This window comes from Salvia splendens, chromosome 16 (genome assembly GCF_004379255.2).
Source record: "Salvia splendens isolate huo1 chromosome 16, SspV2, whole genome shotgun sequence".
Classification (NCBI taxonomy): Eukaryota; Viridiplantae; Streptophyta; class Magnoliopsida; order Lamiales; family Lamiaceae; genus Salvia; species Salvia splendens.
Genome location: NC_056047.1, coordinates 17,751,969 through 17,773,448, shown reverse-complemented (window position 1 = coordinate 17,773,448; position 21,480 = coordinate 17,751,969). Strand labels below are relative to the sequence as shown.

Sequence of the window (21,480 nt, the reverse complement as noted above, 5' to 3'; positions counted from 1 at the left end):
AGCATTTCTTTTTTAAGCTATCCCATTGGACTTGGCCAGTGATAATTTTTTTGGCATCACGGCATGTAATATATAAGCCACACACCTTTATAATATCGTCCTACTCTCCTAAATAAAACAAAAAAGACATGAAAAGGGATTAACAAATTTTGTGAGAATACAGACTTCTATTATAGTATAAAAAATATATATATAGGGGAGCTTTATTCTCTTTTTCACCTCTTACATCCTTTTTCCTTCTTAATAATACCCGTTAGATCTAGGGAATCGACGGAGCATATTGTTTCAATAAATCTACTTCCGTGTTGCATTATAGAAGGTGGCTAAAAGCATTACAGGGGTAATACAGACATTTGACTGAAGATGAACCGCCATATTTTGGAATCTGCGACTTTCACGGGATTTGAAACGATCATATTCTTCTTCTTTCTTCATTCATTATGCCCACAACCCATACCACTCCTTCCACTCTCTCCACAACCGAAACCCTCGAACTCTCCCTCCCCAGTGCCGCGTCTGAAGATTGAGCATTATTCGACCAAAATTTCGGAGGAAATTAGCTATCAACGTTAACATCTACTCAGAAACACCGACTCCTTACAACTAGGTATGTTTCAATAGTGATTTAGGCGTCTTTTTTTCGTGATTTTGCAGATCCATATTGTTAAAATTGAATCTTTAAATACGCCGAGGCGCAGAAATCTATGAAATTAGTTGTTCTTTGTTTATGGTTTTCTCTTAATGTGGCGGGAATATGTTTTTTGCGGTTTCGTGATTTTGCAGACCCATTTTGGGTTCGGTTAAATAATGATGAATTCCGGTATCATGATATGTTTTTGCCAGATCGAAAATGCCTAAGAGGGGTCGTCCGCTATCTCAAGTAACAGAGGCTGCAGGTAAAATTTACATCCGCCTGTTTCAATACAATTTTCTTTTTTTCAGATTGTGAGTAAGGGTATTAGCAAATCTGTTGAATCCGCATTATCCATGGTGTGTGGTGTGGTGAATAAATAAATGACAGAGTTCATAATTTCAGATGTATTCAATGAATTGTGGAACTATAAGCATGCATTTTTTTGGTGTTACTGTCTGCATTATATGGGGTATATTAGTTATAAAGTGTAATATATTTTGTTTATAAGGAGCATAATTTATATAAACTAAGCATTATGTAACATATTTTATGCATTATGGTTACCAAAATTTGCATTACAGAGGCTACTTGGGAGTGTTGTTAAATATTCTAGGCAGGATCGTTTGTTTTTATTATTTTCTGTGGGAAATGAATTGTCGAACTGAAATTGTGCGTTTTTTATACAATTTTTGTGTAACACATGTACAATTGCATTTTGAGAAAATACATTATCAGGTCATTGCATTTCGGAACGTAATGTATGCATTATGTTTAATAAAATATGCATTAGCCAGGTTTTTTGAAAAAATGTGCATTTCAATGATGTAATAATGCATTATCAGTATTATGTAATGCATTATCAGTAATATTTAGTGCATTATCAGTGATGTTTAATGCATTATGCGAATGTGTTACGCAATCATTCATGTGATCTGATTAATTACGTTGTTTGCATTAATATGTAAACATTAATATGTACACATCTTTACACAGAACGTAGTCTACTTTATTGAAAAGGTTGTGATTTGTTACTTTGTTTGTGCAATTTCAGAGAAGCGAGTAAGTTCTGAACTCGACGATGCAGTTGATGATTTAATTCCGGTAGCGTTGGCACAGAAGTTAAGGGATCGGTTGGCAGCGGCTGCCCCTAGTACCTCAGCAGGTGATGTTCAACAGACACAAGTTAAGGGAAGAAAGACTGATCGTCTTTACTGCAGACGAACACCGTCGGAATTTCTGAACTGCTTGAAGCAGTTAAATCCAAGGCAGAAAGGGCTGTAACGGAAATTGGTTTTGGTGTAGTACTCTCTTTCGACATTAAATAAATCCCTAGCTTTCTTGCGTTTTGGGTGTTGAACGCCCTAAACCTCGCCCGCTGCCAAATACAGCTTCCTGGTGGCGAAGCACTGACTTTGGAAGAGGAGGACGTCCACTTGACATTGGGATTTCCAAGGGGCCCTACACAGATATCGAGACCGGTTGACAAACAGACAAACTTTGTTTACAACGACTTGGTAGCAGAAAGGTGTCAAAAGGGACGGTTAAGATGAGCCCGAAGGACATCTCGGAGTTAATGATGGCTGACACTGAGGGGGGTGAAGATTTCAAGAAACTCTTCATGTTCCTCCTAGAGAATGCTTTAATAGAGACACCTAGTGATGGGCATTGCAAGCCCAAAATTCTACACTTCATCGAGGATGTCGAAGATATTAAAAATTTGAATTGGTGTGGGTATGTGCTTTCCGTCCTAGAGGCAACTTTTCCAAGCTACGCAAACGGACAAAGTGCCTTGTTCAATGGACCAATACATTTCTTGGTGGTATGTGAATTTGTATCTCCAATACATAAGCAATATCTTCACTGGGTTATTGCATCCAAAATATTATTCTAATACTGCCACTACTTTTTTTCACTATCATTGGTTCAAAATTTATTCAGCTGCATTATAAGTATTCACATGTTGCATTATGAACACATAATTTTGCATTATTAACCCCTAACCTTGTTTGGTCAATATTAACAGTGCGCCTACGTCGACTGCGTTGTACATATCCGGAGGCGGGTCATCCGCGCGTGGCCAACGATGAAGGGTTGGACCCTGGAGTCTCTTAAACAGCGCGAGGATTTGGAAAAGAACCAATTTGGGACTGGGCGCTTAGAGTCGAGACTAGACAAAGAGAGATGGCTGGCCGAGCAGGAGTTTAAAAGGCGAACAGGAGTGGCTGGGGGTGATTCCTCCACTACAAGCATCCACAGAGCGAAGAGGCTACGAGACAAATTTGTTGCTTCTAGCTCTATGTTGGCCCATGCAGTCTCAATTTGGGTTGAAGATTTCAAAAGCATACCTGAGGAGCTACTGGACGACGACTGCTTCCGTGTGGGGAGCTAAATTGGACGTAAGCTTTTGGGAATTACAGAACAGGAGCTTGAAGGGGATGACGAGATCACAACAAGACTGACCCAGGCTAGGCTGGATGAGGAGGAGTATAGTCAGGAGTGGATAGATGAAATGGAAAAGATGATGGCAGCTTATGACAAGAAAAAGACAATCACAACTGGATTCACCAGACCATCATTTGTGTTAGACGGTTTTGATTGCCCTGACCCGTTCGCCACACAGCCTTCCCAAGAAGCAGGCCAGAGCGTCGGAGCTGCTGAACCCCTCCACACTGATGCCAGAGTAGATTGTGCCCCGGTTTTGGGTCTGCCAGAACTAGCAGATCATCATGCAGGCTCGGCAATGCCTGATCCAGTCGCCGATGTTGCCGTACCTGTTGTCCCAACTGAAGCGCATACTTCGGTTCTAGCATCTGGCGTGGTGGTGGCTGTTGACTTACGTGGCAAGGCTACGGTATCAATAACTAGACTTATCAAGGGACAATTTTTTACTTTTTGGCTTTGATTAAATCAATGGTATTATTATGCAGGTATGTTCATCGGTTGAGGACACTAGAGGAGTTAGAGAATGTGGTAATGAGGTGGTGACAACAACAAAACCAAAGAGTGTTAAGGTAATCAAAGATATGCCATGTTCAGATGGGAGAGTCAAGGTTTGAATTAATTTAAAATCATGTGCATTATAACATGTTTATGTTAACTTGTAAAGGCACATATCTGACTGACTTGAAAACATAGGGAAAGGCAGAGAACAAAGCAGGCCTGACAAAGGAAATGGCTATTAAGCGTGGAAAGGCAAAACAGCCTGCCGTGACAAAGGTTGGTACTAATCTAAAGTTGGTATGTCAGTTGTAATGTGCATTCTCCAGTGTCGTATGTGCATTATTTATTATGTTTGATGCATTATATTGAGTATCTGATGCATTATGTGAAATTATCTATTGATTGTGTTGGTTATGTTAGTTAATTAATTTTTAGTTACGCACTGTTTCAGGTATGCAGTATTTGGTATGCATGCATTACATGTTTGATGGAATGTTAAACTGACTACAGTTTTAGCAATTTCTTATATGTGCAATATTTGGTGTATCCCCTGCATTAATATGAAGGCATGCAGCATTATTTATTGTGCCATTTGCATTATTTGTAGTGTTTTTAGCAAATATGTTATGACTACTGGATAATTTGTTTGGACATATTAACTAATTGCTGTAGTTTATGTATTATAATGAATTGTATTTTAACCTTGCGTTCACAGAGACCTCCCTTGTCTAAGGAGAAGGGGATAGTGATTGCTGAGGCTGGGACGGGTGGTATTAGTGACGACTTGCCATTGAAAACTGCGGCTGTTCTTGTAAAAGGAAAGGAGAAGGTGAACAAGGCTAAGGAGGCTATCCGATCGGTAACAAAATAATAGATACCATCGTGTAAGGATTTTGCCTATTTATGGTATGAATATTTTATATTTGCAGGAGGCTTCAAACGTTGAAACGACACGTGTAAGGAAAGCTAGTCCGGCTATGCGGTCACCTTTCAATGAGCGGGCTGTAAGGCTTACAGCCAAGGCTAACGGCAACGACAAGGAGCTATATTTCTGGGTCCTTAGCACAGCGGAGACGCATGAATCTATCTGGTCTGTATTATTTGTTTTGCTTTTCTTTGTGAAGAGGGTGATTATCTTTACTGATTGTTTTCTGTATTGTAAGTATTAATTTGTAAAGTCTACAAACACTCCATATGTGCATTGTTGTAAGTAGTTACTGCATTATGAAATTCTCAGTGTGCATTTTGTAATCATACAGTATTAGAAGTTTATTATTGAAAGAGCAGGTTTGTGCAGGTGTCGTTTCAAGCAAAGGGTGTATCCTACTGATCAGTATGGAAGTCCCTGCTAAACCTGAACCTGGTATCAATAATTCCTCAACCCTCTTCTACTGGGTAGTATAGTGAAGGTAGGGGTCGAATCCCACAGAGATGAATGCTTTTTGGGAATTGTGGTGATATTCTGCAAAGGTTTGGTTAGCTACCACGCTTTGGGTTGAGACTTATCTAGACTGGAATTTAAGGTGGTACTCTACTGACTAGGAGGTGGGAAAGGAGTTGGACAGGCGGCTGTGTACGTGGAAAGTGGGGGACATGGTTTTCAGGAAGTATATGGAAAGTACTAGTTTACTATAAAAGGTTAAACAGAATATCAGAGGACAAGAGGTAGTTAGGTGACTAGACTGACAGATCTGTAGGGGGCCAGCTGAAAAGGTAGAAAAAATAAAGGACAAAAGCAAAAGTAACTAAAAAGTAAAAGTGGTCTCAAACTTGGATGCGGATGTTATCTTCTTCAACATGAATAAACTCAGATCAACAATCTCAGATTTCATGAACGAGAAACACAAATTAACAAACTCCACAGCTCAGATCTACAATTAAAACTTCGAATCAAAAGATCGAACACTGAAACTGCAATTATGTTTACTGGTCAACATGCAGGGTGACAGAAATCACGTAAACTGGGTTTTCACACTTAACTAATTCAGATCTAAAATCTAACAGCTATCTAGACTTGCAAACTCAGAGAGATTAACTACAGAAGTTAAAACATGCGATTCCACACAGGAAATTACCGTAACAGCTAGATCTAAGCTATCTAGGCAGAAAGAAGCGAAAACAAACATGAACCGATGCTGGAAAACAACTTCATAGCATTTTGAAAACGTTTGGATCACAACCAAGACTTCAAAATAAGCAAAATACTGGAAATGCGAAAGATCCAACGTAGAGAAAACAAACAAGATTAACTAGAAAGCAAATAAAGATTATTTTTGCCACTCCGGGCGATGGAACTGCTAACTACGATCGTGTTGACTGGAACGAGAAAATGGAACTCCGGCGAACTGATGATCTTCAAGTGACCATGGATATGGCGAGGAACGAGAATTACGAAGGATAATGCTGAAGGAGGGATCTACAGAAGAGAAATTGCTAACTAAGCGTAAGAGTTAACTAACTAATTCATGATTTTATCTCCAAGTGGCTTCCTTTTATAGGGAGGCCTCCCTTGATTTTTAGGGTAGACTTCGAACATGAAATGACTCTTTTGTCCCCTTGCTTGTGGCTGATCTTCCCAGCTATCCTTCTTCTCCATCTCGAGCCTTTTTGGCATGCATACTGGTCAGGATAACAACATCCTGACGCCCTTTTCGCCTGAAGTATCCGAAGCTTTGCCTACTGGCTAGAACACTTACTGGCTAGAACACTTCCCTGCACACGTTAGCAACTGTTTTGCAGAATATATACCAATTATGCACATTATACTGACCAGTAACCAAGGCCTAGAATACGACTTATCAATTATCCATTCAGTTTGGTATTCTGTGTAAACCATAATAAACCTACTGGGTAGTACATAGATTCATTTTTTGGATTTGATAGTGCATTATGTAGCCAATTGTTAACATTACGTTTGATATTGATATGCAGGGATGCAATTGTTTATGTAGACACCTACAAACGAACTGTGCAGTTCGAGTTCCTTTCGTTGGCACCATTTAAACCTGTCAGCCCGGTCGTTGTGGACACTTGGTGCTCATACTTAAATAATATGGAGAAGCTAAAGGCACCAGACACAGCATCCAGACACTTCTTTTCCACAAGGCCATGCGTGAGTGAATCTTTTGTGTTATCTAATTACCAAATGAATCTTTATCTGCAACATAAGTACCTGAAGTACCGGCAACGATTGTAGGCACAATCATTGATAGACAGCCCTGAAGAGTGGGGTGAAGAAAGGCGATTTGCGTCTTTTTGGACCATTCTTTTTGAGGAAGCACTTGCAGCCGGATACAGCAAATGGGAGAAACACGATCTGGTTAGTCTGAATATAAACTTATTTGTATGTGAATCAATTGTTTATGACAGCATACAAGACCATTTAATGTTATCTTCATCGTGTAGTTCTTCTTCCCAATTTGGGGGAAGAGACATCAATATTTGGTCTGCTTTGATGTGCCGGCTGGCAAGATGAACATTATTGACCACACCCTGGCAGAGCCGCACGCTTCGTTCGGCGACAAATATGTGGACACACCATCTATGCTGGTATGTAATGAGACCACTCTGATTTTTCCCCTTTAATGCATAAAAACATATTTTGTTGATGCGGTACAATTATGTCTTTTTGTTTTAGCGGAAATTCATGGCTGACGCAATGGATAAGTGCAAAGACTCTAGACTGGCTGATGTGATACGAAAGTGCACTATACATGTAGTTGCAATGCCGTGGCGGAACAACCTGTCCATAACGGATAATGGTGTGTACATCATGCGACACTTGGAAACATACTTTGGAGAGAAGGAGAAAGATTGGGAATGCGGGATGATCGCGAAGGGAAGCAAAAGTCTAGAAATGTTTCGAATCAAGTTCGCAATGACGCTACTGACTTGTACTCACAATGTCCGCGGTGCCGCAAACCAATCTAAGGCAACCAAGTACTGGAGAGATAAACCTGCAAAGTTCAATTTCGAACAGTGGGTCGAGAATTATGGGTTGTAGTGCGTGATGGTTTCAGGTATTTGTTGGAAGACTTAGCACTCTAGATCTTTTTACAACCTTGAATACACTGAATAATGTTTTTGAGAATAGCCTTTCTGATTTTGATCTTGTGAACACTCAGCCGAACCATATGTGCATCCTGTTTATTCAGACGGCTTAAAATACTTCGTGTTTAATTGGTGTATTATGTTATTTGTCTTGTTTGTATTATGGTTTTTGTCTGTATAGGTGGTCGATTAACTCTCGTAATGCTTAACATGTACCAAATAATGCACCAATCTTTGTGCGCAATGCAATGGCAACACCAAATAATGCATTTGTATATTATACACCTAATATATTAAGCCATGTATGTTGTACGCCTCTATTTTATGTGCATTATATCTGCATATAATGTAAGTATTCGTATTAGATTATGCATTACAAAACGTTGTTTGTGTATTTTACCCAAATAATGCACCAACCGTTGTGCATAATGCAACGACAACACTAAATAATGCATTTGTATATTGTACACCTAATATAGTAAACCATATATGTAGTACGCCTCAATTTTATGAGCATCATATCTGCATATAATGTAAGTATTCGTTTTAGATTATGCATTACTAAACGTTGTTTGTGTAATTTAACCAAATAATGCACCAATCCTTGGGCGTAATGCAATGGCAAAACCAAATAATGCATTTGTATATTGTACACCTAAAATATTAAGGCATATATATAGTACGCCTCAATTTTATGTGCATCATATCTGCATATAATGTCAGTATACGTATTAGATTATGCATTAGTAAACTTGGTGTGTGTATTTGGGTGAATTGGTTTTGTGGAAAGTCAAATGGATGTAAATCTATACTTTCTGTCGTTAATTGTGTTTGGTATGTTAAATTCGACCACAACAAAATGTCAACACGTACCAAATTGAAATCAATGTGCATTACGATAATTCTATATATAGGTTCAGTAAACTTTTGTAATGCTTAATGCAAACCGCATAATGTACGAAGCGTTGTACATTGAGTTCAAATAATGCTTATTAATAGAGTTAGGGACCGATGTATAAGGCTCTAATAAACCCAAAAATTATTCCCACAAACCAAGTAAACCATGGAATTCTATTACAACCATTCTACTAAAAATAAAAAATTGACCAAAGAACGACCAATGTTGTTTTTTTATACGACATGATTCAAGCTGGATTTTTCCCCTTCCGCGCATCTTTCTCCATCGTCATCTCTTTAAGTACAGGACAGTTCCTGGAGTCGTGATGACCCAACTCATCGCAAGCCTTACACCGTCTAGGAGGCCTAGTCGCATCCTTTATAGCATTCTCTCTCTTTGAAATCAGACGGCTCGCCGAGCTGCTGGCGTGACCCTTCGTCTTCACGACATCGGGAGGATGCACCGCAACAGATTTAGGCCTTACCATTCTATAAAACTCTTCAACCATACGCCTCTTCTCAGCGACTGAAGTTGCCGGAGTACCAGTTTGAAGAGAGTTGCCAAGTTCTTCGACGCCAGCTACAAATGAACGTAAAGCATCGATGTCGGTCTCAAACTGTCTAAGAAAACCATAAAACATCGAAATCGCCTGCTTTGACACAGTTTGCCTATCGTCAGCGGATGAGTGGGTAAGCAAGGGATCCTGAAACTCCCTGTGTACAGCCTTGGCTAAGGGAGTCTTCATCCATCGACTTTCACTGTATTTATCCGGGATTTTTTTCACCTCATTGTTCCGAAACAAGAAAAATATATGACTGCACAAATAACCATGCCGACCAAAAAGTTTGCATTCGCACGAGTAAGTATCATCAATCTTGTCATGACGAACAAAATATGCATTGCGCTTGCTATCGCCAAGCTTGTATGTGTCAACCGTTTCTCCTGACATAAAACTCAGCACACGACATCTGTCATTACCCTCCACAATTTCTTCTTGTATTTTCCTGAACATACTGTCGGTAAACAACGTGGAAGCATGTTTCTCGAACGGCAGAGTAGTTGCGAGTATGGGTATGGAAGTGGCATCATGGTAGTCCAAAGCTGTTCTACTTTTCCGCTAGAATTCTATGACGTGGTTGAAATTCAGGTAGAATTCGGCTATGTTAGCTCGGGGCTTCAGAAAATTTTTGTAGAAACTGTTCTCTGATTCAGATATGGACGTAGTCCTAATCATCGATCCCATAGGAAAATCCCTGAAGTACGCCGGTATCCAGTACTTCCTATATGCATACAATGTGTTGAACCAGTCGATGTCCTCTAGCTGATGATGTTCGACCAATCTATTCCACTCCTCCTCGAATTCGTCCGGCTCTAATAGGTCCGACCAAACACAAGCGTTAAACTCCTTTTTGAAATCGTCGTCCCGCAATAATCTGTTTGGTACTTTGACTGCCAATTTATGCATTATATGCCACATACACCAACGGTGACGTGTGCCGACTAGGACCTCTTCAATCGCTGATCGCATACCCAAATCTTGATCGGTCACAATCATCCTGGGTGCTACACCCATACAATCTACAAAATGTCTGAACAACCAAGCAAATGCCCCTGTTTTCTCGCTGCACACTAACCCGACCGCAAATGTCACAGGACAACCATGATTATCCTTTCCAGTGAAAGGAGTGAAGAACATACAGTACCTGCGTACATGACAATAACCTGTCGTCAGAAGCGTAAACATATCATAATGCAACTTACGGTAGTGTGTAATGCAGTGACATCCAGCAATAATGAACACAATATACAGTAGATTAATACAATATAACGTAAACAACACATTAGTTAGTTTCAATACAATAAACGATCTAAAATCATACCTATCTTAATTCGTACAACATACACATTGCAAATAAGATTTTATGCATTATACATACAATATAGAGCATTACACATATTCACTTTATGCATTATTTCTAAGAACTTTATTCAGTATACTATGTACGTTGAAGACTTACGTAATACAGTTATAGGTCAAACACAAAGATTTGTTAAACGTTGTTATTAATGTTTACATACTACACCCTAGCCCCTAGTCTTATCAAACCCTTAGGGGAAACAAGCAACGTGCGCCACACATCGCAAACCAGACGAAATCTTTTTACCCGAAACATTGCCGCTCACGAATTATGCATTATATAGACACCTAAGTTCATTATGCTTCGTCAATATGTGCATTACATGCTTCGTTTCAACCGAATACCCTAGAAATCCCGAGAGCGAATCCATGGAGGAAGGTTTCACAGCAAGCGCTAATGTTATACCATGACAACACAATACACGATTTAATTGCTGATTAAAAATCAAATAATCAAACTGCTACAACTTGTACTGAAACATACGCAACATAAACAAAATCAGGCTGATTCGTGATTTACCTTCTTCCATTGATTAAGAACAAAAACGGTAACTACAACGCCAAGTAGATAAGCTTGAACTGCCGAGGATTGATTAACGAGAAAATTGAGAATTGTGATAATTGAAACCTTGCAAAAAACTAGCGATGCAAAATCATATACGCCTGAGCCTTCCTTTCCTTCTACGACGTGAGAGAAGTAAAAAAACCGCAGTATCTGCCAATGAGAGAATCATGGAATTTCCATAACTAACAAATAATTATCTACCAAATCTGCCCTTAATCGATTTTTAATTGATTATAATTAAATGGCATCAACGAATATTTTGAACCATCCGATTGATGTAATTAAGGGTTGAGATTAAGAAGGAAAAAGAAGGAAATATGATAAAAGGAAATGAATACATCCCTCTATATATATATATATATAGGATTGTATTCAAATCCTTTTTCCATATTTTCTCCTATTTCCTTCTTGATCTCAGCCCCACGATTTTGTCATCCGACGGTTAGATTGATGCCACGTGTCATTTAATAATGCAGATTTTCAGTTAAATAATGCACACCGACTAATAATGCACCGTTATAGTGTAATAATGTAGATTTTCAGTTGAATAATGCTCACCGACTAATAATGCACCATTATAGTGTAATAATGCAGATCATCTGGACCGTTGATGAATGGGATCTAACGGTCCAGGTTAAGAAGGAACTTAAATCTAAGGGGAGCAAAGGAGTTTAACATATATATATATATATATATATATATATATATATATATATATATATAGGGGAGCGTTATTCACCTTTTCACATTTTAGATCCTTTTTCCTTCTTAATATTACGCGTTAGATCTAAGGCATCAACGGATCAGATTGATTCTATAAAACTGTTCCGTGTTGCATTATAGAAGGTGGTTGTATGCATTACAGGGTTATTATTGACATTTGACGGAAAAGTAACTGCCACATTTTGGTATCTGTGAATAATGCACCACATGGTCACGAGTAATGCATATAATTGACTATATAATGCACAATATGTGAACTGCAATGCATACGAATAAGATGTACCATGTTATGATGTTTGGACACACGTTTCTTGTTTCCCCTAAGGGTTTAATAAGCTTAGGGGCTAGGGTATAGTACGTAGACACGTATGTAATCTTCACATGGTAACGAGTAATGGATATAATTGACTATATAATGCACAATTTGTGAACTGCAATGCATACGAACAAGATGTGATGTGTTATGATGTTTGACACACGTTTCTTGTTTCCCCTAAGGGTTTAATAAGCTTAGGGGCTAGGGTATAGTACGTACGCATTAATAACAAATTATAAAACGATACGAATAATTCACCAAATTGTCACGAGTAATGGATGTTATTAACTATATAATGCACAATATGTGAACTGCAATGCATACGAATAAGATGTACCATGTTATGATGTTTGACACACGTTTCTTGTTTCCCCTAAGGGTTTAATAAGCTTAGGGGCTAGGGTATAGTACGTAGACATTACTAACAAATTATTGTTATTGGAATATACGTATGTGCATTATTTGGTTTAGGTAGTGCATTATGTAGCTGTTAATTGTCATTATCTCAGTATATTATGCACTATTAGAGGTATTGTGTATATGGGTTAATCAACGGATTGAAGATTACATACGTGCATTTAGTAATGTCTACGTACTATACCCTAGCCCCTAAGCTTATTAAACCCTTAGGGGAAACAAGAAACGTGTGTCAAACATCATAACATGGTACATCTTATTCGTATGCATTGCAGTTCACATATTGTGCATTATATAGTTAATAACATCCATTACTCGTGACAATTTTGTGAATTATTCGTATCGTTTTATAATTTGTTATTAATGCGTACGTACTATACCCTAGCCCCTAAGCTTATTAAACCCTTAGGGGAAACAAGAAACGTGTGTCAAACATCATAACACAACACATCTTGTTCGTATGCATTGCAGTTCACAAATTGTGCATTATATAGTCAATTATATCCATTACTCGTTACCATGTGAAGATTACATACGTGTCTATGTACTATACCCTAGCCCCTAAGCTTATTAAACCCTTAGGGGAAACAAGAAACGTGTGTCCAAAAATCATAACATGGTACATCTTATTCGTATGCATTGCAGTTAACATATTGTGCATTATATAGTCAATTATATGCATTACTCGTGACCAAGTGGTGCATTATGCGTAGCAGTTTCCAGCCATTATTAGATTACTATTGTACCCTCATAATGCACAAAATAGGACAAATAATGCAACACGGGATTAATTACCCAATGTTGATCTTGACCGTCCATTTCTCTAATCTAATTGTTGATATTAAGAAGGAAAAATGAGGAAATATAGGAAAAGGAAATGAATACATCCCTATATATATATATATATATATATATATAGGGTTTTGATCTATGCAAAACTGGATTTAAATACAGAAACGCAGAACAATATCATAATTAGGGCACTTTTAGGTCATAATTAGGTAATTTGTAGGTCATGCTAACAAAGCATGACCTAAAACGATCTTAGTATGACATTAAATCCAAATATTATAATATGACCTAAAATTGCTTAATTATGACCTTCCGTGTTTTTGGTTAATTATTGACCATTAGATCATCTAATCCTAGGGCTGAGATTTGGTCTGCATTTCTGGATTTAAACACATACTTATTTTGATCATCTCCCTATATATATATATATATATATATATAAAATGAACCTGTAGTAAAACGTAGATGAACTAATCATAAATTGCATCAGACATATTTGTCAATCACAATTTCTTGATGTACTACATGAATATAAAGAATCTAACTTACAACATCCAAATCAATGAAAAATACAGAAATGGATTGTTCACATGAACACTCAAACAATTGCTAATATACCCTAAAATTTATTTCCCCATCAGACAAACTAATCCCAGCACCAAGTTAAATTAATCACATGTATCTAAAAAGGCTACAAAACACAAGGCAGTTTAGGGTTAAACTATGGACAGCCATTAGCATCTTTTGTAGGAATTCTGCACCACTTCGAACCTCTAGCCAATTCCTAACTTCCAGCCCTTCCTTCAATTTCGAGATCATTGCCAGGGTCACGGTAATTGTTAGTCTGTTGTTGCTCGTCATCTGATCAAAATTGAAACGCAATGGAGAATTTAGATGGGCAAGCTAGTAAGAATGTAAACATGGATGTTATTTTCATTTCCCCCTCAGAGGCTAAATTGTAGTCGGCCAAAAGCAGAAACGCATACTAAACAAAACACTAAAAAACTATGCTTAAAAATGATCTTCTTACCACTATCACAGGCATCGACAAGTTTTTGAATTACTTGAACCAACGTTTGTTCATGCTCCTGCATCACCAATTTTATAACTGGAGTGTTACTGCAAAGGAATTGACACGGTAACTTGATATTCTTTAATCAAATCAATGTAAACCTTGAGCATTTTCTTAGCCTTGTCAATCTCTAATGCATCTGGATGACTTGCTTCAAGCACCATCTCCACCTGCCATAACAACAGCTAACAGTTCTGTAAACTTGCAAAGGCCGACATGATTACCGAAGGGTCATTATATGGAATACCTTCTTAATTAATGTATCAGTATGCAATATCTTGATTTCGTCAGACTCATCTTTCAAAACCCCATTTCGTGAAGGCTGCATTTCACTGGCATGGGGGTTCATTGAGGATGTTCTCCCTCTTCCAGAGATAGGTCCACCTGCCTCGCCTAGTCGAGATACTACAGGATCCTCGCCCACCCACCAAATATCCTCAGGGGGAACCTGCATTAATGCTAATTTAGTCAGGTTCAGGTAGGTCCAAATCAGTAAAAATCAAGCACAATTAGCCACAAACAATCAGGCAGGAAACAAGAACTAAAGGTGCTCTTACGTGCTAAGTTAGGCCCTCAACCATCTAATCTTATCTGGTCTAAAGTTAAGAGTTTCCAGGAATCCAGGAACAAAGACACGGATTCCAGCTGGGTTGAATATCAGGCAGCATTTATAAATATAACAAAAACATATCACAAGCAACATGAGAATCTTTTATTTTCCCACTCTCTGATCCATATAACAAGCTGTTAGGCACACTTGGAAAGATTTCAGAAGTAGAAGCAAATAAAAGATACTCCCTACGTCCAAGACAAATAGTTCCATCTTTCCATTTCGGTCCGTCTACAAAAAATAGTCCCATCCGAAAATGGAAAGTTTCTCTCAAATTATTACCATTATATTCCTACTTATTTACAACTTATACCTACCATTTATCCACCTTTTCTTTTTTCTCTCCCCTAATTTGTTCATTTTTTCTCCTTCTCTCTACTTACTACACTCATTTTTTCACATTCTCACTTCAACTTTACCCACCTGTTCTCTTTCTCTCTTACTTTACCAAATTTCTCATTAAAACCTATGTTGTCCACCCATGGGACTAATTTTGGTGGACGAAGTATCAAAATTATGTCTCGACATAACTATCATCATATTTGGGCTACAGAAGCAAGAGAGAGCTACCTCTTTTATGTTAACCCATTCCACAGTCTCACTGGGCAGATTGCTATCATACACCAGAGAATGACGGCCCTGAAAACATCAGGATGACCAACAGAAGTTAGAATTACTTTGTCAGGATAGTTGATGTGCATCTTATCATAAGATTTATGGTTTCTTTGGAGGTTAAAGGAATGGTCCAATATCATAAAATGTGAAGCACCGTGTTTCCTTAAATACCAACAACACGGACATATGACATAAATGCACAATATAGCATATTACAGGAAGGCATCAAAATGTTTGGAGGGGAAAATTACATATAAGCCCACAAGATAAGACTAATCTTGACACTATTTTCAATCCAGCAGTTTCTATGGTGATTCATATTCATTGCCAATAAACGAAAGCAAGCACTGTCAATAAAGCCTCTCAAATATCGAAATTGGTTTTCCTTTCACACGAAATTCATTATATAGCATACTTTATTCCAACAAATGTAGGTTACTGCATTTAAGAGGTAGAAAATTCCAAAAATTAAGGAGATGAAAAGGAGGGGGTATAAAAATCAATTTACACCATTGACATCAGAAAGTTTTGAGACTAGATGTTCTATGTTGTTTCCTTATCGATTCTCAACCCTCTTTTGTTTTAAGTATTTGGCCAAACTCCCCATCCTCACTTTTGTACTTCACATGCGTGACATGGAGGATACACTTGAAATTTGCTCTGGTGTGTTTCCAGCTATAGAAAATCCCTATGTACACCAAAAGAGACAAAAAAGATTCTCCACTCCATTAGGCCAAGAAGAGATACAAAGAGGAACTGAACATACATCTACAGGATTGTATTCAGATATGACAGCCTCATAAAAGTTACTGTCTGCAGGCCATCTTATCATCACCCGCCTACCGATTAAGGACTCGTTGATGCTTTCAGAAGGATCATCGATAGGAGCCCCAGAAGCAACATGATCACCATACTGATATTGCATGGGTTTTCTTGAAGTGAAAGCTTGCTGACCCTATGGAACAACAAAAACATGTATGTAAATTAATTGAGAGTTTTAATCAAATGTAACCAAACTAATCCTTATTTTAAAGGCTAACATACAGCATTCGTCCTTCTCCCACCAATCCCTGAAGAAGGGCCCCGTTTCACAACTGAATTTAAAGGCAAGGTGCTACCAGCCACTGGCTGAGAAAGTAAAGACTGAGAATGTGCATGAAATGGATTGGAAGTTTTTTGCCTTTTACGAGAAGCTGAAATTGTAGGACTTGGTAACTGGTTGTTTATATGCTGGGCGACACTGGGGGCTATATTTCGGTTACCACCTGCCTCCCTCCACTCTCTGATCCTGCGAATGAGGTCATCACCATTGACCTGACTAAGTAGTTCTCGATGCTCATCATCTGACACCCTGAGTTCCTTCCTCAATTCTGTTATAAGACCCTCTTTCTCCTGAGAAACAAACATATCAAGAAACAGCCAAATCCAATCAGATGAGACAGTCTTCCCAAACATAGCAAAGACATAACTTATAATGGATAAACATGTAGCAGAATATACCCATGTGAGTGCATCAGATTGTGCTTTGAAAGCTCGTAAAACAGCATCGTATGCAATCTGTTCCAGATTATGTATTTCGTATTCCATATCCATTTGACTCATTTGAAATGGGGCTGATGGTAGAAATGTCTTTCGTTCCCTGCCACACGACCTCCTACTGTGCCTCTGTTATACCCTATTTCAGGATTATCATCATCAGTTTTAACTAACTTTATTTAATTATAAGTAATCTAGGAATCGTGCAAATAATCAACCCAAACTCATGATCTTGAAAGTACTTAGACAATGTTCTAGCAAACAAATAGTATGCAACAGTCTCAAGTATGAAATAATTATATTGACAGGCTATTCAAGCAGTTAAATTGATACTTATATTATAATCCTACCTAGCTCAATCTACACTCAACGAAACAAACCAGTCAAATAATTTTCCACTCGTTAAGAAACCAATGGTAGAACTATTCATTATGATCTTTGCTCTAGTCACAACCTCGACCTCCACACCATGAAGGGGCAAAAGAAAAGCGGAGGAAAGGTCGACTTTTGAAACAAATTAAAATGGAGAAATCTCAATTCATGGAAACTGAAATACAGAAAAGAATCACAATCCGCATAACTTAACTTCATATCGAGGTTAAGAAAAAACAAAATTTAGCAACATTAAAAAAGACCTAACCTAAAATTTCCAACCCCAATTTCACGAGCCCACCTCTAAAACCACAAAATCCCTAAATTATTTGAATAAATTCCTTTGCAAACCCTACAAGTTCCAAAAAAAAAAGCACCTAATATACAAATAAAAAAAACACTACGTCCAATCCTCGAAGAAACGCAATTCGACCAACATAACAGAAAATTTGATGTGAGGGACGACGCAGGAAGTAATTGAAAAGGGAAGAGGGAAGAATTAGAGTCACCGCTGCTGTCTATGAGTCCATATTCCATAGAAAATCCAAGTCAATCAAACTGGAACGATTGCCCGAATTGGGGCGAGAGATTGCCTTAGGAGATTGATGAACGTCTCCACAGAGAGATTCTACGAAGAGAGAGAAAATGCGACAGATTTTGCCGAACGTAAACCTCTCTCACGAGAGGGAATGCAATCGGAAATTGAATGTTGAATTGGTGGAAGAATGGGTGGAACTGTTCATTGCCATTGTTGATGAGTTAGGATTTAAGAACAAACAATTGGGCCTAATTCATGCCCACTCTATTAAATATTTGGGAATTGGGCCTAATTCATGCCCACTATTAAATATTTGGGCATTGGGCCTAATTCATGCCCACTCTATTAAATATTTGGGCCACTATCCTCTTGTTTGTATCTAGTGGTCCAATATAATAATTTTGAGTTGATGCCCAATATTTAGCCCCATTATAACACTAGTTCATTTATAAATTTAATAATAATAATAATAATAATAAATTATTTTAGATTTTTTTGTGTTTTTTTTTCTCTGAAATTTACAATTCCATGTAGATTTGGTCGTAAAATTTTGGATTTTTGGATTTAAGTTCTTTCGAATTCATGTTTTCATATGGGTCCGAATTAGTCAATTTAGATTGAAATTTGAAAACTCTTTTTCTATAACAAATGTCACACTTGTTGAGGCATGAGTATACAAGATGTTATTCAGTGTATTAATTTTACGTTGGACATATATAGGTGGCAAAACTAACCATTTCCATTATTACAAAATCTGCCTCTATATATACATCTGTTTGTAGAGTCCATATATTACATACGAAGATGAAACTGAAATCATCATCCCTCTTTCTGCTTGTGGCTTTGCTCCTATTTTGGTTAGTTTTCTGCCTTATATTTCATCAACCTAGAGATGAAGATATGATTACATCTCCCACTACATTTGTAGTGAAAAATTCAAAGGCAAGAAAAGCAATGTCTTCATCACTTTCTCCAAAACACAAGTCCAATCAAGCTATGGAGCAAAGCTTGAAGGCCAAGCCGCCGAGCCTTCCCAATCCCACTCAGAATTAATAAATCTTCACATCTCATATTTTGTTATCATATGAAGCCATGATGCATACAAATAGTATACAATTGGAACAAAGTCATGTATTTACCTAAACTTGTTTATTTTACTCCACATGTGATTTACTTCTCTTGTTCTTTAATAATAATGAATACTACTTGTTTACTAATGTGATCTTGTTTGAATTTGTTTTTAGTGTATGGCTATATTTATAGAGTATTTCTTTGTTTAGATCATGGCTAACTACTCCATGTGATTTGAGGGGAAAGGGCAAGCATTATTTGATAAAAAAACCATTGAACTTAGTCTGTGTGATACACTATATATGTTCACACATGAACATTGATAAGACTGTTACGTGGTACTATTCTAAGAAACGAATGTAGGGGGTCGGGCAGGGTAGACCGACCCACCGTTAATATGTAGAATTGGGCGAGAAAACTCTATTACATTCGGCCCCCACCTTGGCCTCCAAACCTACAATAGTTTCTCCAGTTATGATCTCTTAAATGCTTAAATACATAATCTTTGATGTTATCATGTGGTGTGTTTTATGTACGAGTGTGTCTGTTGGCATATTAAGTGGGAAGATTTTCATTTTAGTATGTCCATGATTATCGGCGCCATCTTTGACATCATCCCCTCTATTTACCATAGGTCCCTCAGCGTGATCTTCGGCCTCGGCCTCACTAAAAGAAACTTCGGATATGGCCTGACGCAATTGAAAGGAAAAAAACTTCTTCAACCGACGACGACATACAACATTATATTGGCAATTTGATTATTAACATGCATCTTCATTGTGTTCAGCCCTATAAATTCTTTTTCTAGAGTATTAAATAATCTATAAATGGATATTGATCGAAATAAGGTCATATTATAAAATGATAAAGAGAAAACAAACAAATTAAAACCACATAAATTCCTAAGATTACATGTCGATCCATCTGTATCGGTGAAATATTATTACTCCCTCCGTCCCCAAAGAATTTGCACTTTGGGATCGGCACGCATTTTAATGGAAAATTGGTAAAGTAAGAGAGAGATAGAGAGAAAAAGTAATTAAAGTATTGTTAGTGGGGAATGGGTCCCACCTCATTAGAGAGAAAAAACTTTTCAAAATTAGAAAGTGCATATTCTTGTGGGACGGACTAAAAAGTAAAGAGTGTATATTCTTGTGGGACAGAGTGAGTATTTTTTAGTTGAGACATGAATCTCATCCTAACACATACTGTATATATGGATTTCAAGTACTGCTAGAATATCTCCCTGAATAGATTTGAAATAAACAATAATTGGAAAGGATGAATTGAGAAAGTTTTGCACGCATGACTTCACTATCATAACCTCGTCTTCATTTTTGTTTGTTTGCTACCAAACATTGTAGCATGGTCAATCATGGGATGTTCAATTCATAATTTATAATCTCAATATTATATGCTCGAAGTCCAACTCAATTATTGTATGTGATTTATCAGTGCACAATTATACTATGGAATTAGTGTGGATTTTCAAACATTGAAAAATCTATACTAACTTTTTTTTTTCATTTTCATACATAAATATATGTTTTTAGATAAAGTGAAATGCTTTAATAAAAGACTAAAGTCCAATTTTGGTCCATAACCTATTGTTTTGGTACCTTTTAGTCTCAAACATATTGTTTTTGTCCAAAATAACAATTTTCTGTTAAATTTAACAGTCAAAATGTTTGATCAATTCAATAACTTAATTATAATCTATGACTAAAGTCCAATTTTGATCCCGTACATTTTCCATAAAATTCTTTTCGGGTCCCATACATTAAGTTTGTGCCTTGTTTGGGACCAAAATATATCAAAACAATATGTTAGGGACCAAAAGGTCACAAACTTAATGTATGAGACCAAATAGAATTTTAAGGCAAATGTAAGGGATCAAAATTGGACTTTAGTCTTAATAAAAGACTGAACAGTAGCAAAATTGAAACATTTGGTATTTTTTTCAATCCCCCTTGGGTTAAATATTTTGACAAAAAAACGATAAAATGATGAGAAAAAAATTAAATGTTTACCTTTTAAGTTAAAAACGTTGATACAATTATGTATTTTCATCATTTATTCTAGCACTACACTGTATTCTTTCAATATATTTCATCTTATTATTCATAATTTTGAATTTCTTAATACGCAAACTTTATAATTAATTCAAGGTTCTTCCCTGAATTTGCAGAAACCTACGAGAAGAAAAGAATAAAAAGGCCAACTAAGCCCTACAATAAAAAAAAGAATCGAAAGAGAAAGGAGTAGAGAAAACAAATAAAATTTAAATTTTATGGGACATCAATTAAAATTTAAATAAACATAATTATTTTCATACACTTCTAGCCATCATCTCTTGAAATATCCTATAAGATTCCTGTTTTTCCAGCCTGAATTTCTTGAATATTCCCCTTCT

At 37.2% G+C, this 21,480-nt stretch overlaps 1 protein-coding gene across 1 annotated transcript; it reads right to left on the bottom strand.

The window, feature by feature from the left end:
* Positions 1-13,705: 13,705 nt before the first annotated feature.
* Positions 13,706-18,211, bottom strand: LOC121770695 (protein EMSY-LIKE 3-like). Its single transcript, XM_042167462.1, has 9 exons — positions 17,968-18,211; positions 17,051-17,225; positions 16,595-16,942; positions 16,317-16,505; positions 15,506-15,574; positions 14,573-14,773; positions 14,427-14,495; positions 14,284-14,341; positions 13,706-14,114 (listed from the first exon to the last, which is right to left on the bottom strand). The coding sequence occupies exons 2-9, from the start codon at positions 17,150-17,152 to the stop codon at positions 14,038-14,040; spliced, it is 1,113 nt and encodes a 370-aa protein (XP_042023396.1). The 5' UTR covers positions 17,153-17,225; positions 17,968-18,211; the 3' UTR covers positions 13,706-14,037.
* Between the last annotated feature and the right edge of the window lie 3,269 nt (positions 18,212-21,480).